This window comes from Jatropha curcas, chromosome 5 (genome assembly GCF_041381405.1).
Source record: "Jatropha curcas cultivar XTBG-Jc1 chromosome 5, XTBG_Jcur_1.0, whole genome shotgun sequence".
NCBI classification, from domain to species: domain Eukaryota; kingdom Viridiplantae; phylum Streptophyta; class Magnoliopsida; order Malpighiales; family Euphorbiaceae; genus Jatropha; species Jatropha curcas.
This window is the reverse complement of record NC_143155.1, coordinates 27,272,334-27,285,263: the sequence shown is the minus strand read 5'-3', so window position 1 is coordinate 27,285,263 and position 12,930 is coordinate 27,272,334. Positions and strand designations below refer to the sequence as shown.

General features: G+C 35.4%; 3 protein-coding genes across 3 annotated transcripts; 1 reads left to right on the top strand and 2 right to left on the bottom strand.

Moving 5' to 3' along the window:
* Positions 1-728: 728 nt before the first annotated feature.
* Positions 729-4,465, bottom strand: LOC105642688 (Peptide chain release factor 1). Its single transcript, XM_012227594.2, has 11 exons — positions 4,081-4,465; positions 3,562-3,662; positions 3,231-3,329; positions 2,849-3,032; positions 2,651-2,699; positions 2,480-2,558; positions 2,229-2,303; positions 2,076-2,153; positions 1,697-1,855; positions 1,302-1,397; positions 729-1,223 (listed from the first exon to the last, which is right to left on the bottom strand). Exons 1-11 carry the CDS (start codon positions 4,244-4,246, stop codon positions 1,029-1,031), a joined length of 1,281 nt encoding a protein of 426 aa, XP_012082984.1. The 5' UTR covers positions 4,247-4,465; the 3' UTR covers positions 729-1,028.
* A 92-nt stretch (positions 4,466-4,557) lies between these two features.
* LOC105642687 (Chaperone DnaJ-domain superfamily protein) lies at positions 4,558-6,931 on the top strand. Its single transcript, XM_012227593.4, has 6 exons — positions 4,558-4,722; positions 4,907-4,999; positions 5,555-5,585; positions 6,310-6,336; positions 6,439-6,571; positions 6,665-6,931. The coding sequence occupies exons 1-6, from the start codon at positions 4,657-4,659 to the stop codon at positions 6,717-6,719; spliced, it is 405 nt and encodes a 134-aa protein (XP_012082983.1). The 5' UTR covers positions 4,558-4,656; the 3' UTR covers positions 6,720-6,931.
* Positions 6,932-8,056: 1,125 nt separating this feature from the next.
* On the bottom strand, positions 8,057-11,669 carry LOC105642686 (uncharacterized). Its single transcript, XM_012227591.3, has 3 exons — positions 11,217-11,669; positions 9,387-10,788; positions 8,057-9,292 (listed from the first exon to the last, which is right to left on the bottom strand). The coding sequence occupies exons 1-3, from the start codon at positions 11,551-11,553 to the stop codon at positions 9,139-9,141; spliced, it is 1,893 nt and encodes a 630-aa protein (XP_012082981.1). The 5' UTR covers positions 11,554-11,669; the 3' UTR covers positions 8,057-9,138.
* Between the last annotated feature and the right edge of the window lie 1,261 nt (positions 11,670-12,930).

Below are 12,930 nucleotides of genomic sequence, written 5' to 3'. Positions count from 1 at the left end.
CAAATAATTATGTAACACATATTTTTATTTGAAATTTTAAATTGAATATACTACTTGTAAATGATTATATATCATATTCTTGTTTTAAAATTTTAAAATAAAGATATATTTTTTATTTTAATATATAAAAAATATACATTTTTACAATAATATCATAGTGCAATAGATTAGGTTCATTTACTATTTTTTATTATTGATTTATGATTTAATTTTTTAAATTCATTTGATTGGAATAATAAAAGATAAGAAAATTTGAGATTTAAGAGTCCATGAATCATTTTTTTTTAAGAACTTATATTTTCACTATTGCCGGATTATAGCTGCCTACCACACAAACCAACAAGTTGTTAATACCTATCATTATTCCTTATATGATAATGCTCTAACTTTCTAAGTATAATTAATGTTTTATAACTATAAATTATGAACAAAAATATAATATTAGAGTAAAAATTTCTATAATGTGATAGTAATATAATGGCATAATCATTTTGGTTTAAATTATTAATAGAGTGCTAATTTTTTACATTCTATAATTATTTATTATTTTAAAATTTAAATAATTATAAATAAAACAACCATACAAAAATAATAATTTGAAAAAATAAATGATTATTTATTATTCTAATGCATACAAACATAAAAATTACAACTATTTAATAAATAAATGACATTTTCATATACGATTTTAACAAAATGAATCTGCTATAGATCTCTAGCACAACCAATTAGACATGGTATAAAATCTGCGATATTATTAGAGAATGGATAGATGAAAAGATCCTGCATCAAACAAAAACAATCTAACTTAACTAATAAATAAATAAATGGATGTGTTACACCTGACACTATCAGGCAGCTTGTGGACAAGATGTTGAATCAAGTTCATGTGCCTCTCTCGCGTCTCTGAGACCAAAGTGTATTCATAATGACTTTGAGTGATCAAATGCTCAATAAAATTACATGACAATAGGGGAACATATAAATTTGCCAAGCCTTGAATACTACTGACTGAGTCTTGACTAGTTTCACTCAACAGAACTGAATGATGCAATTGCATCGATTTCCTCCTGCAGAAGAAGAGCTTCAATGAAGACATCCAGGCTCTCTCCTAGCATCACATCGTTTAATGCATGGTGGGTAATGCCGACACGATGATCAGTGACACGCCCTTGTGGAAAGTTGTAGGTGCGGATGCGTTCAGATCTGTCTCCGCTACCGATCTGTTCGAGATGGCAAAGCGTTAAACCAGGTGAAAAATCAACGGCAGCAACAATAGTACCTTCTCATAATTTTTACACCTGTTCTGATCGAAGTTTTGATCGACTCGTATGAATTCTTGACCTTTCCATTTCATATAGCTTGGCACAGAGCACCTTGAGAGCTTTTGCTTTGTTCTGTGAAGGGGCCAAAGGGCAAAAGGAAATTGTAAAGAATTATAATTTCTATGCTTATGGCTTATCCACATCCACATGGCAAAAAATGTTTGAACAGACAGACTGATATGGGCATAGGCTAGCAACAAAGATAGCAAACATAAACTATTGAAATTTACCGCTTACTGCTAACTTCACTATTCAAATTAGGAACGAATCTGTGACTTGCAAGTATAAGCAAAGAGTATGCATAATCTATGGGTAAAAATGAAAGGACCAATTCTATCAAGAGGAGAACTAAGATTTCAAGAATCCTTTACCATATGCTGGGAACGTTCGTCCTGTATGGACACTGTCATCCCAGTTGGTAGATGAGTTATTCTAACAGCACTATTTGTGGTATTTGCGTGCTGGCCACCTGAACCACCAGATCTGTAGGTGTCAATTCTCAAATCATCATTCCTCAACTGAACATCTACCTGCAGAAGTCAGAAAAAAGGAAATTGGAAGCAAAAAGAGACATTAAAGTAATAAAAAATACTTCCAGTTCCAATAATGTCAAGACAAGTGAATTGAAATGAACTGCACAAATGCTTAGATGCTAAATACAGCTGCTCAAAAAAATTAAAATAAAAAATCTTCCTAAGTAAAGAAAAGAAAAAGTTAATGTATTCTAGAACATCACTTAGAGTTTAAAACCTCATCAGCTTGAGGCAGGATAGCAACAGAAACAGCACTAGTGTGAACACGTCCAGACTTCTCTGTTACAGGAACACGCTGCAAGAGATAAACTGTCAGTCATTTCTGCAAGAACTCATAGACTGTTTATCTCTAGATAAGCACTGATGAGACCTGAACCCTGTGAATTCCACTTTCAAATTTAAGTTTCCCAAAAACACCAGCTCCTGAAATTGCAGCACTGGCTTCCTGCCAAGAAGAGCTAGAAGTTAAAGGGTTGTAAGACCACTAAGTGATGAAGAACTAATCTGAAACTCAATACCTAAAAAATAAAAATTCAATACCAGCCATGTGCAGTAGAATAACCTGTCCAAGATAGGGTATAAAGAAAAGGTAATATGATATTCAATGAAAGAGATGGGCACCTTGTATCCTTTCAAATCAGATTCTGCAATATCGACCACTTCAAATTTCCAACCCTTTTTTTGTGAGTATCTCTCATACCTGCCACAATCCAAATGAGGTCATCTCTCTTAAAAGAGAAGTTGCAAGAGAATTTAAAATGAAATATTGCTTACAAGGTTATGACAACTTACATCTTGAATACATCCATGGCGAACAAAGATGCCTCTTCTCCTCCAGTTCCTGATCAAAAGTATTCTCAAATTTAGAGAAAGAGTAAAAAAAAACATCAGAGTGCCTTAGAAAAGCTTAGCAATATTGACATCAGACCGTATGTACAAATTGAAACTTCACTTCTGATGCCTATCTCTAAAGACCGAGGGAATTATTACCAGCTCTCACTTCCAAAATACAATCTCTCTCATCAGCATCATCCTTTGGAAGTAATGACTTCAGCAGCAAATTCTGAAGTCTTTTTTCTTCTTCCATTGCCTGACTCAATTCCTCATTTGCCATATCAAGCATATCTTTATCTTCCGGACATTCAGCCATCAGTGAGCTCAAGCTATGAATCTCCTACATAATCAGAAAAGGCAAACTCCATTTAGTGCATCTTACCCCTAATCAATGGTAAGTAGTAAGTAAATTGAGTCCCTAACTGAAGGATCCAATCTTGAATAACCTATCCTTGTTAACAGAGAAATGCTATGCACTTGCATTGAACAACGAGAAAAGTATTCATGATGATTTGAACAATTTACTGCAATTCAATACCTTCTGTTTGGACCTCAGCTCAGTTATAAGGTCCATTGATCCCCTGATTTTCCGCAGTTCTTTGTTAGCTCTGGCAGATTCTGTAGGTGAGGCTTCTGGCTGTCTTCAATCAACACCAGAATAAGGAAAGAACAAAAAACACTAAATTACCATTTTCATTCCATATATTTACAAAATAAATGCAATATCTAACACAATACATTAAAGACAGAGTTGGAAGACTAAACTATTTTTGAAGCAAAAGTTTGCAAGATTCAACAGCCATAAATCACAATTTATTTAGAATCCTACTACAAATGATAGAAGAGGTAAAAAGAATCATAATGCTTACCCGATTTATGAAATTCTCAAGGTAAGCACTCCTATGTTCAATAGCTGATAACCTTTGATCCATGATTCGAATAAGGTCAGGGGACAGTTGAGATTGCAGTTCTACAATTAAAAACCAGCAAAATGACACTAAAATTTCTGGTTGTACATTCTAAAATTAAATGGTTATACACGAGTGCAAAAACTCTTAAAAATGACTAATCACCCCTTTGATGAACCCGTAGGATCATAAATCTCGATGCATAAATTGAAATATCGAGATTCCTTTATGAATCGGTATTTCTTGAAATTAAATTTCATCTTACTTAAATTACCAAGCATATGCAATATATTAAATAAATTGTACTATATATGGAGCTAGGGTTTTAGAAGGAACCGCCATGAACTACTAAAACCCATTAGAACAGTGATCACATAGAAGCTTGACAAGATACAGGCCATATAAAAAAATTTACTTTGCTAGAAGTGAAATTCTATTTCAAAGAGTAATAACATAATTTAAATAAAAAGAAAACCGCACCAGTTGAGTAGGAGCGTGAAAGGAGGAGAAAAGCATTGGCTACGGCGGATGTGAAAGAAGATTTTCGATAAAAAGGATTTGTATGCGAAACTGCTGGAGTAGATTGAAGTTGCTTTATTGAACGGACCACATTAACGCTCCACTTCAAACCTCTATCTATTCTCATTTCCCTTCTCTCCTGCTTTCTATGTATATCTAAAGTATCTGTACTGAGTTATGCAGCGAGTGGAAATAACAGAAATGATACTAATCCGTGACAGTGAGAAAGAGAAGAGATGTTGCAGTCTTAATCGTGAGTTCAACTTGGAATCAGAACAAACCAGAGAGCGGCCAACAGCCCGTCACCTGCGAGTTACGACTATGTTTTCAGTTAAGTACGCAATAAACGACACCGTTTAACCTCCTGCATATGTTCCCCTTTTAAAGGGGTTTTGTGCGATCTAATTAAACCATGGATATTCATGACGGTGATGCACTGACCATCCACTAGCAATCAAACACCTGTCATTGTTAATATAAACATACAGAAAAGTTCTCTGAAACTCTCTAATCTATTACACAGCAAAGGTTAAAAAAATGCAGGGCGATGAGGCCAGGGTCTTGCTAGGCTTCCCTCCCAATTCCTGCCCTACCATATCTGAGGTAACATTACACCTCAATCGAATTTTCGGGCGCCATTAATTTGTTTATTTATTCTTTCTTTTTAGGTTGAATTCAGTCTTTGAAGTCATCTCCTTTTGATCATTTGAATCGATTAGCAGCCATGTTTATTTGTGAATTAATTACTGGAATTGATGTTTGATTTTGCTATCAAATTGAGCTGTAGGTTAAAGCTGCTTACAAAAAGAAGGTATGGGAGTCTCATCCTGACCTCTTTGCCGGTCACGAAAAGTCTCGTGCTGAGTCCAGGTTCAAGTCGGTAAGCGTCACTGCTTTGTTGAACAGTTTTTTACTTTGATTAATTCCTTGCAAGTCTGCTTTTTTATCAGATCATTAGTATTACTTCTGGATTTTTTATCAAACTTCAGCTTTCATTTCAATTGCACTGTTAATTTGCATCTCTTATTGTGTAATAATTCAACTTTTGATTTAGTCACCAAAAAAGGAATAGTTTCCTGTACTATGGAGGTTTAAATTAAATGAATAAGATGTTTAATCATGCGCATATCAATTGTCCATGTAACTGTTAGATGTTTGATTCTGAATATACCCTTTGTTTGGTCAAAATGAAGGAACCTAAGGAATTTAAGTGAATGAACCACTATCACAATATTAAGAGTTTGAAAGTACATTTCGGTGAAGTTGCTATAAAGTATAACTGTCTCAGAGTTGATTATATTTTACCCTTTTAGGAGGGAACTGGTTAATTAGATATCTGTGTTTGAATTATGCATATTCTTCCGCCGAATATTTTTTATATTTTACAGTCCAGTGATGGATCTGACTGTACGATTTGCATTTGTATTTACTGCAGATTTCAGAAGCTTACACTTACCTGCTGTCTGGTAATTCTCTACTATCTTCATTTGTTATATATAGATAAATAATTATGCTCTGATATCATGGTTTGCAGACTCCAGAATGGACAATAAAACTTATTGGATAAACTTGCAAGTTTTAGTCTAACGCTTAAGGTATTGAAATTTTTATAGATTTTAGAAATAGTGAGTCATCAAACTGGTCATCTTGCTCTGTTTCCTTTCCTACTGTTGAGATCTGCCTTCATTTTGGTGAATATGTCATTTCATGTTTTACAGTGCTCTGGTTGCTTTTTTTTTTTTTCTCCTTATTTTCTTCTGGAATTGCAAAAAATTAACTGTTCCTCTAGTTTGAGGCCTGCATCGATCTTGAGGAAGAAACTGAAATCAACCAAGTCTTGGGGAGTCATGCAACAGGAAAGTTGCACACGTGGAAGGACTTTCAGAGTGTCAAAAGGGTATATACTATTCATAAATTAAACCACCCCCCCCCCCCCTCTTTTTCTGCCCAACCCCTTATTTTTGCCTTGAAACCTGAGGAATGCATCCACTATTATAGTGTTTATTTGTTTCACAAATGGGTTCATTAAGTTTTGAGTTGTCCAGCAAAAGGGGTCCGTTTGGATTTGGGTTTGCAAACCATGATAAAAGCTCTGATCACCCTATCCAGAAAAATGAATTGGGAGATGAGTTAAACAAGTATATAGCACCAATGAGACTAAATTTACTTGCTCTGTAATGGTTATCACAGGTGCAAGAGGACCACATTCAGCTTCGGGTAACTTTTATATTTTAAATTATTTGCAATTTCATTTTTTCTTGTTTTCTTTTTCTGTCCTGTCTGTGTTTTGTCTATTAGCCACAATTTTCTTTTGATTAGCCACTTATTCTCGAGTTGTGAGGACTGGCATGCCAAGAGCTCATGGGGGAAGAAGTAATAATGTTTTAATCCGCATACCTTTCCTTTTTATTATACTGGGAACCGTTGGACTAGGGGGATTGAATGCCACCAGGTGATAAACCAAAAGGTGTCATTATATTGTTGGAAACCTTGACTTTAAAGCATATGTGGTTATACACCTTCCTTTCATTATTGTGCTTTTCAGGGCTTACAAAAAGCAGAAAGAGATGACTCCCTCGCACAATCCTTTTCTGCCTTAATGTGATACCCTCAGGTGGAAATACGTTGGCCAAGCATGCATGTTCCAACTCTCTGATGTAATTTACTTGTATATTTATTTATTATTTGGTGCTTGTTTGATTCAAGCTCATTACCTATTGTGGAACTTGTATGGTTGGACATGGAAGGACCAATTTATATCTGTTACCGACAGTTCATGAAAAATTGAAAATACAGTTGAATTAGTTACAAATTTTTAGCATTAGTCTGCTCTAATCAGTTGATGACATGGCTGACCGGGCCACCAATAAAGAATCCTTGTTATTAGGAACAAAATGTTGGTTAGTCAGTAACTTATTTTTGTTGACGGTAAAAAGCTTCCAAAATAGTTTTCATGATGGAAGTTTGGTGGAGCATTTCGACTCAGACTTAGTTCAATATAGCTTTCATGAATATATATATATCTATAGATATTGCTTAATTTTAATTAATTGTGGATCTATATTTGTTCACCTGCGGCTGGAAACGACTGGCAATCGTTGATGTGACTACAAAATATGCAAGTTAGTTCTCTTATATATGCTTTTAGTGAAATTTTAGGGAAATTTTTTACTTAAATTTTTTCCTGGGAAATATTTTCTATCAACAACTGTCTAAACAATTTAGTTAGAGGATAAAAATAACATATTTCCAAGCTGTGGGCAGTTTTTTTATGGCCCAATGCATAAATTTATTCATGTATTTTATGTGAAAACTTTCTAGCACTCTCAATTTTTATTTTGACGTGTTGAACACCTTAATTTATAAAATTGTATCGATTAAATATTTCAACTTGCAAAAATTATTTTATTGAATACTCAGTTTTAAAATTAGATTAATTGAATACTTGTTAGATAGTTGAAAAATATTAAAATTATTATTCTAGAGATTATACTAACCATACATTAAATAAATATCATGTACATAAATAGCAAAAACACCAAAAGAAAATATTATTATTAGTATAAAGAGGAAGACAATATTAACAAAAATCGTAATTTTATAAGCATAATAGGTCAGAGTGCCACAAGATTTTTTCGTGTCATACAAAGGTATATTTACCCATTGGCCATTTTCTTATCCTCCAACGTTTTAATCAGAGCTTCATAAAATAAACCAGTTGACAGTGTAGGAATTAAACTAAATACCATGGAAATCATATATGATCAAATAAAGATGTTTAGAAGGAATAGATATTTATTAATACTGAACGATTCCCAGTTTTACCCCTCTTGACTATAGGTTGTTCCCATAACCAAGTGTGAGTTATACGCCTTCATAAATAGAAGCAAATTTGGACATTAAAGCATGTATCACACAGAAAAAAGTAAAGGTGGCATAAGAGCAACAAAGAAAAGCATGTTTTCTGAAACATTTAGCATCTGCCTCCACAAAACAACCATATATGCCCTAAGAATACAAGCAATTCCAAAGAAAGAAGACAGTAATGTAGTAAAAATTTTGCTCATTACAGCAGATATAACCACGCCCTACATGCATGATCCAAAATATTGAACAATAGTGTAAAATTTCCAGTTGTGTGTACTTTAAAAGCTTTCTCGCCATTTGTAGTCACTCAATGTTCTTCATCGTCCATGTGTCACTGCCTATCTTTTTTGTCCGTTCTTCAATCAAGTATAAATGTAAAGCAAGCTAATTAGTCTCACTTGCTTATAAGAACCAAGCAGAACTCGTAATCCTCATCCTCATCTCAAGACCAACTCTAAAACTTAACCTTCATCAGGCCATCTCACATTCAACCATAAAACAGTATCGCTGGCCACACCACGAAGATATTGCTATGCTAAAACTAGACTGCAACTGTCACATCGGTGATTGATTTGCTAAAACCTAAGAGAGAGAAAAAAAAGAGAGAGAGAGAGATAGCCTTATTTTTCCAGAAATACCTGTAACACTTTCTTTTCTTTTTTCTGAAAGTAGTCGCTTTTGATCCTCTTTTGGGTAATATCCACCATAGACCATCAAATCTAACAGATGGCTTGACATGGAAGAACAGCCCTGAAAATCTAGGATACAAACAGACTCTTTTATAGAAGGCCCATTGTGCAAAAGCAACTTATAACTGCAGATCTGCAACTTCAGAGAACTTCATATTGGCTACTGATTGCAACCATTTCCTAAGCAATACTTTTTCTATATGTGCTGAAAATAAGTGCTTAGCAAACAAAATAAACCCACACCTACTTGTTTGCTTAATTGATTGAGGGATATGATAAATTCCATTATACTTCTCGCAACTTCGATGTCATGTTCCAAGAATCTTCACAACTCTAATATATTGCACACTCAAAACCGTTCTATTAACAATGTATTAAGCATCTATGCGCTCCTAAGGCCACTTTTCGAATATTAATATTGATATTGATAGATCAATCCTGTAGGCTGGTACCGGTCTCTGCGTTAGGCTTGAAGGGTAACAGCAATCGGTTGCCATCCTGACTGATGATGAATAATCCATTTCTTTAATGAAATAATCATATTCAAGACCTGAAGTACTTCACCCAAAGCATGGCCTTCCAAGCACGCCTTCCTTAAAATCAATGCCGCTTCATATCTGTACAGGATGAGAAACCATAGAAACCATGTCATACCTACAATTCATGAGAGCCAATTGGCAGATAAATAAATAAATAAACAAACAGGCTTACTTGCAGCTAGAAGCCAATATGGCTGATCGCCCAGATGAGGAAGTGAGGAACTTTTGTATTTCATCCCATTTTGCTGTTGGGTACTGGTTAGGATTACCACCCATAGGGTTCACGCACTTCCATAGTTTGTCATTTTTACCAACAAACAACTCCACAGCGCCAAACTTTTGCTTCAGTACCATATTTTGCTCAATTGCACTATCTAAAGCTTTCCGTACATCAGTACTTCGGTGTTTTGGGTCTCCAAAATGAATACAGTCAGTTATGTTAGCTTCAGTGGGCATAAGTTTTTCAGCTTTCAGGGTGTCTAAAGCCAGTAAGATGACACCAATAAGACCTTGCACATATTCTGAAGGTGGAAGCCTTCCTTGAGTTCCCCAAATACCATTACTAAAGGTAGTGTTGCTACCTGCTAGAGAGGATGAAGAAAATGGAAATTCTGGACTACAATAATTCCAATTGTTTGTCTGGCCACTGCGCATCATATGGCCTTTATGTCGTACATTAAAGGTAGCACGGTTAGAAGACTCAACAGAGCCCATCTTTAAATCTGCTACAGTTTGAGCATCCTGAATATAATTATGGCGGTCAGATATACCTAATTTACCACCATCAGGCACAATCATAAGCGAGGCTAAAGAAAGTCTAGTACCATCAGGTCTGGGATTCAAAGAGTAATTATCATGTGCAAAGGTGGGTTTTTCCACAGAGAAGTTATTTGACCTCAGATGTTGAACATGTTGATTCTGAGCACCTCCTATAGGATTACTGCCACTACTTCTTGCAGAGTCAGAATTACTTGGTAAAGAATTGGGTGTAGGCATACCTGTAGAGACAACAGGCCCACTGCCTCCAAAGAACTCGTGTGGAGCTTTCTTAAACTGCTTCACTTGTGTGGGTTCTGGCTGATAAGAGTAACCATTGCTCTTAGTTTCTTGAATTGCAACTGGCACACTTAAGGCTCTTGATATGCCAGGCTGATCCAAGGTATTATAAGCATATTTCCCTTTCGAAACATTATCCCCAGCCCTGACATTAGTATTTGAGTTTCCCAAAGAAAGGCTTTCAACTTTGAAAACCATTGGTTGGCTGCTTTGAGATGTTGCGCTATTAATGGTACGACTAACGTTGGCAAGATGCGTTGATTCACCACTAGTAAGTGGAGCTCCTCCAGCTGCAAGGTTTGTCCAAAGCCATACAGTCTTTGCTGCAGCAATAAGAGGTGCAGATGCTTTTTGTGGCTGTGCTAGAAGTATATTATATCTCCTCATCCTTAGCTGATGGAGACAATTAGAAAAATCCCGATCACCAGATATGAGCAGATAATTTGCCGGGGCACGGTTGTCTACTGCCCAGAAAAGCATATCAACTAGAATTTTCTTGTCACTCGCATCTTTCACACCTGTTCATTGTAGTTGAACATGTAAACAACCAAAGACTCTTTTACACCTAAACAACGAAAGATTTCATTCTCTTTCACCCACTAGACTTGATGCAAGAAAATCTATGAACAAGCATATTGAAATAGGAAAGCAAAATACTCCAAGAATGTGAAAGAAAACAAAAGGAACTGTAAAAAAATGCCTGCCTTCACAATAAATATTCAAAACTGATTATTACATAGAACTTAAAATTTCCAACTTATTGTAGCTTTGAATATAATTTGATAAGGGCACAAGTCCAGCAAATCAAAGGCAGGCCACACATTCAATCAACAATAAATGGGGTTTAACCAATGGGAACTAGGGTTTTTCCAATAAAAAGAATCAAGATTATATAACAATTAGAGGCAAAATAAATTAATTCAAAAGTCTAGAAAATGTGTGTTACCGGCAGGGACATGGTTAAGGGCGATGCCGGTACTAGAAAGGGCGTGCTGGACTGATTGGGGAATCCTATTAGTGTCGCCGTAGGCGGAGATGGAGACGGCCCCACAGTAATTCATCTTCACAAGAGCAGAGCTTATGTTCTGGGCAACAGCGTGAGGGTCACATCCTCTGGGCACCTGGCAGTTTTCTATGTCCCACCACACTGACGTCTTCGCAGACGCGTACTGCGCCTCCGCTCTATCTCCTACCTGCGCACGTGAAAAAGCAGCCGCCGTCGCCGCCGCATCGGCGGAGACAGTGCGACTGGAAGTTATGCCTCCCGTCACATCTCCACTCATGGCTAACGACGGCAACGCTTAAGATAGCATCTATAAGCGTAAATGCTATGACTATATCTTATCGCTTTAAATCTTTATCTCCACTGCAACTGCTACTAGTAAGAGTTGGCTGAGAAGCCGTTTCTGCTATTTAAATATAGTGAATGGAGTACTAACTTGGTTTTACGGTTTTGCCCTCGTAATTAATAGGGTATAACTGTAATGTGCTTGGCACAGTCCAAGCCGAAAATTAGGGGGCACTATTCAACAAAAAGTAACGTTCTGTGTGGAACGTCCTCGCAGCAGAGGACCAGAGGTTGATTCTGAAAATGAGTGCGGAGACAGACAGAGACACGGCGGGGCCTTGACATTGTCGTTTTCTACATCATAAACCTCAACGACGAAGTTTTCTCAGCTCATGGAAAATAATCCTCCCTAATAATATAGATATAGAAAATGAGATTAATTAAGGGGAATTCTGCGTAATTAATGATTGGTTTGCCTCATCAGGAAATAATCCTGAACAGTGTTAAATGGAAATGTAATCAATGATATGTTTATATATAAGTCTCAATAACCGATTTTAAAATGAGAATTTGGATTTTTATTAAAACTTTTATTTTTAATTTTCAATACATGGATAATTGTGTATAACAATTAGTTAATAATAATATCTTCCTTTTCAAAAATAATAATAATAATAATAAGAAAACCTATACTGCTTATTTTTGAATTTAACGGTTTAGATTATACCAACATTGCATGTAATGTTTTCATTATGTCAGAAGCATAAGATGATCCCGAGTAATTAGTGTTCTTCACTGCTACCTTCTACATGAATTTGAATTAAATTATTGTGTTAATTATGTTTAATTGATTTGAAAATATAAAAATAGATTGGTGTTACTCTATATACATAAGCTTAACAAAAAATAAAAAAGAAAAAAGAAAACACGGATATTTAATCATCCTCATCCTCATCCTCATCCTCATCCTCATTCTCATTCTCATATTGACTAATACAAGATCCTGAACTAGTAGTTCCATCACCCACGATAACTATACCACTTGCATCCTTATGGTTAGTTCTTTCTTTGTTACTCGCTTTCAACCTTTACAACAGCAAAATGTAGACTCTCTTCAGCTTTAAAAGACCACACTTGAATGAGATCCTCTTGATGGAGTCTATTATTTTCCTTAAGAGAATTCTAATTAATTCTAAACACATAAGATGAGTTTATATTCCCATTTTGCTTTGGATAATCCCATTGCTTGAGTATCATATTACTAATGTTGAGGCAAGGCTCAATAATCTTCACTTTTAATTGTTCTTTAGTTTTATTCTTTTCGCCTTCGTTCAAGAACTCACGTAAAATTTGAACATTGACAAACGACTAT

Coding starts and splice junctions, on each gene's coding strand:
- LOC105642688 (XM_012227594.2), bottom strand. CDS start 4,246: ATGAGAATAGATAGAGGTTTGAAGTGGAGCGTTAATGTGGTCCGTTCA. Junction 3,033..3,230: donor AGCTGAGGTCCAAACAGAAG/GTATTGAATTGC, acceptor CTGATTATGTAG/GAGATTCATAGCTTGAGCTC. Junction 1,856..2,075: donor TCCTGCCTCAAGCTGATGAG/GTTTTAAACTCT, acceptor TGACTTCTGCAG/GTAGATGTTCAGTTGAGGAA.
- LOC105642687 (XM_012227593.4), top strand. CDS start 4,657: ATGCAGGGCGATGAGGCCAGGGTCTTGCTAGGCTTCCCTCCCAATTCC. Junction 5,000..5,554: donor CTGAGTCCAGGTTCAAGTCG/GTAAGCGTCACT, acceptor TATTTACTGCAG/ATTTCAGAAGCTTACACTTA. Junction 6,572..6,664: donor GGGGGATTGAATGCCACCAG/GTGATAAACCAA, acceptor TGTGCTTTTCAG/GGCTTACAAAAAGCAGAAAG.
- LOC105642686 (XM_012227591.3), bottom strand. CDS start 11,553: ATGAGTGGAGATGTGACGGGAGGCATAACTTCCAGTCGCACTGTCTCC. Junction 10,789..11,216: donor CCTTAACCATGTCCCTGCCG/GTAACACACATT, acceptor TACAATGAACAG/GTGTGAAAGATGCGAGTGAC. Junction 9,293..9,386: donor ATATTGGCTTCTAGCTGCAA/GTAAGCCTGTTT, acceptor CATCCTGTACAG/ATATGAAGCGGCATTGATTT.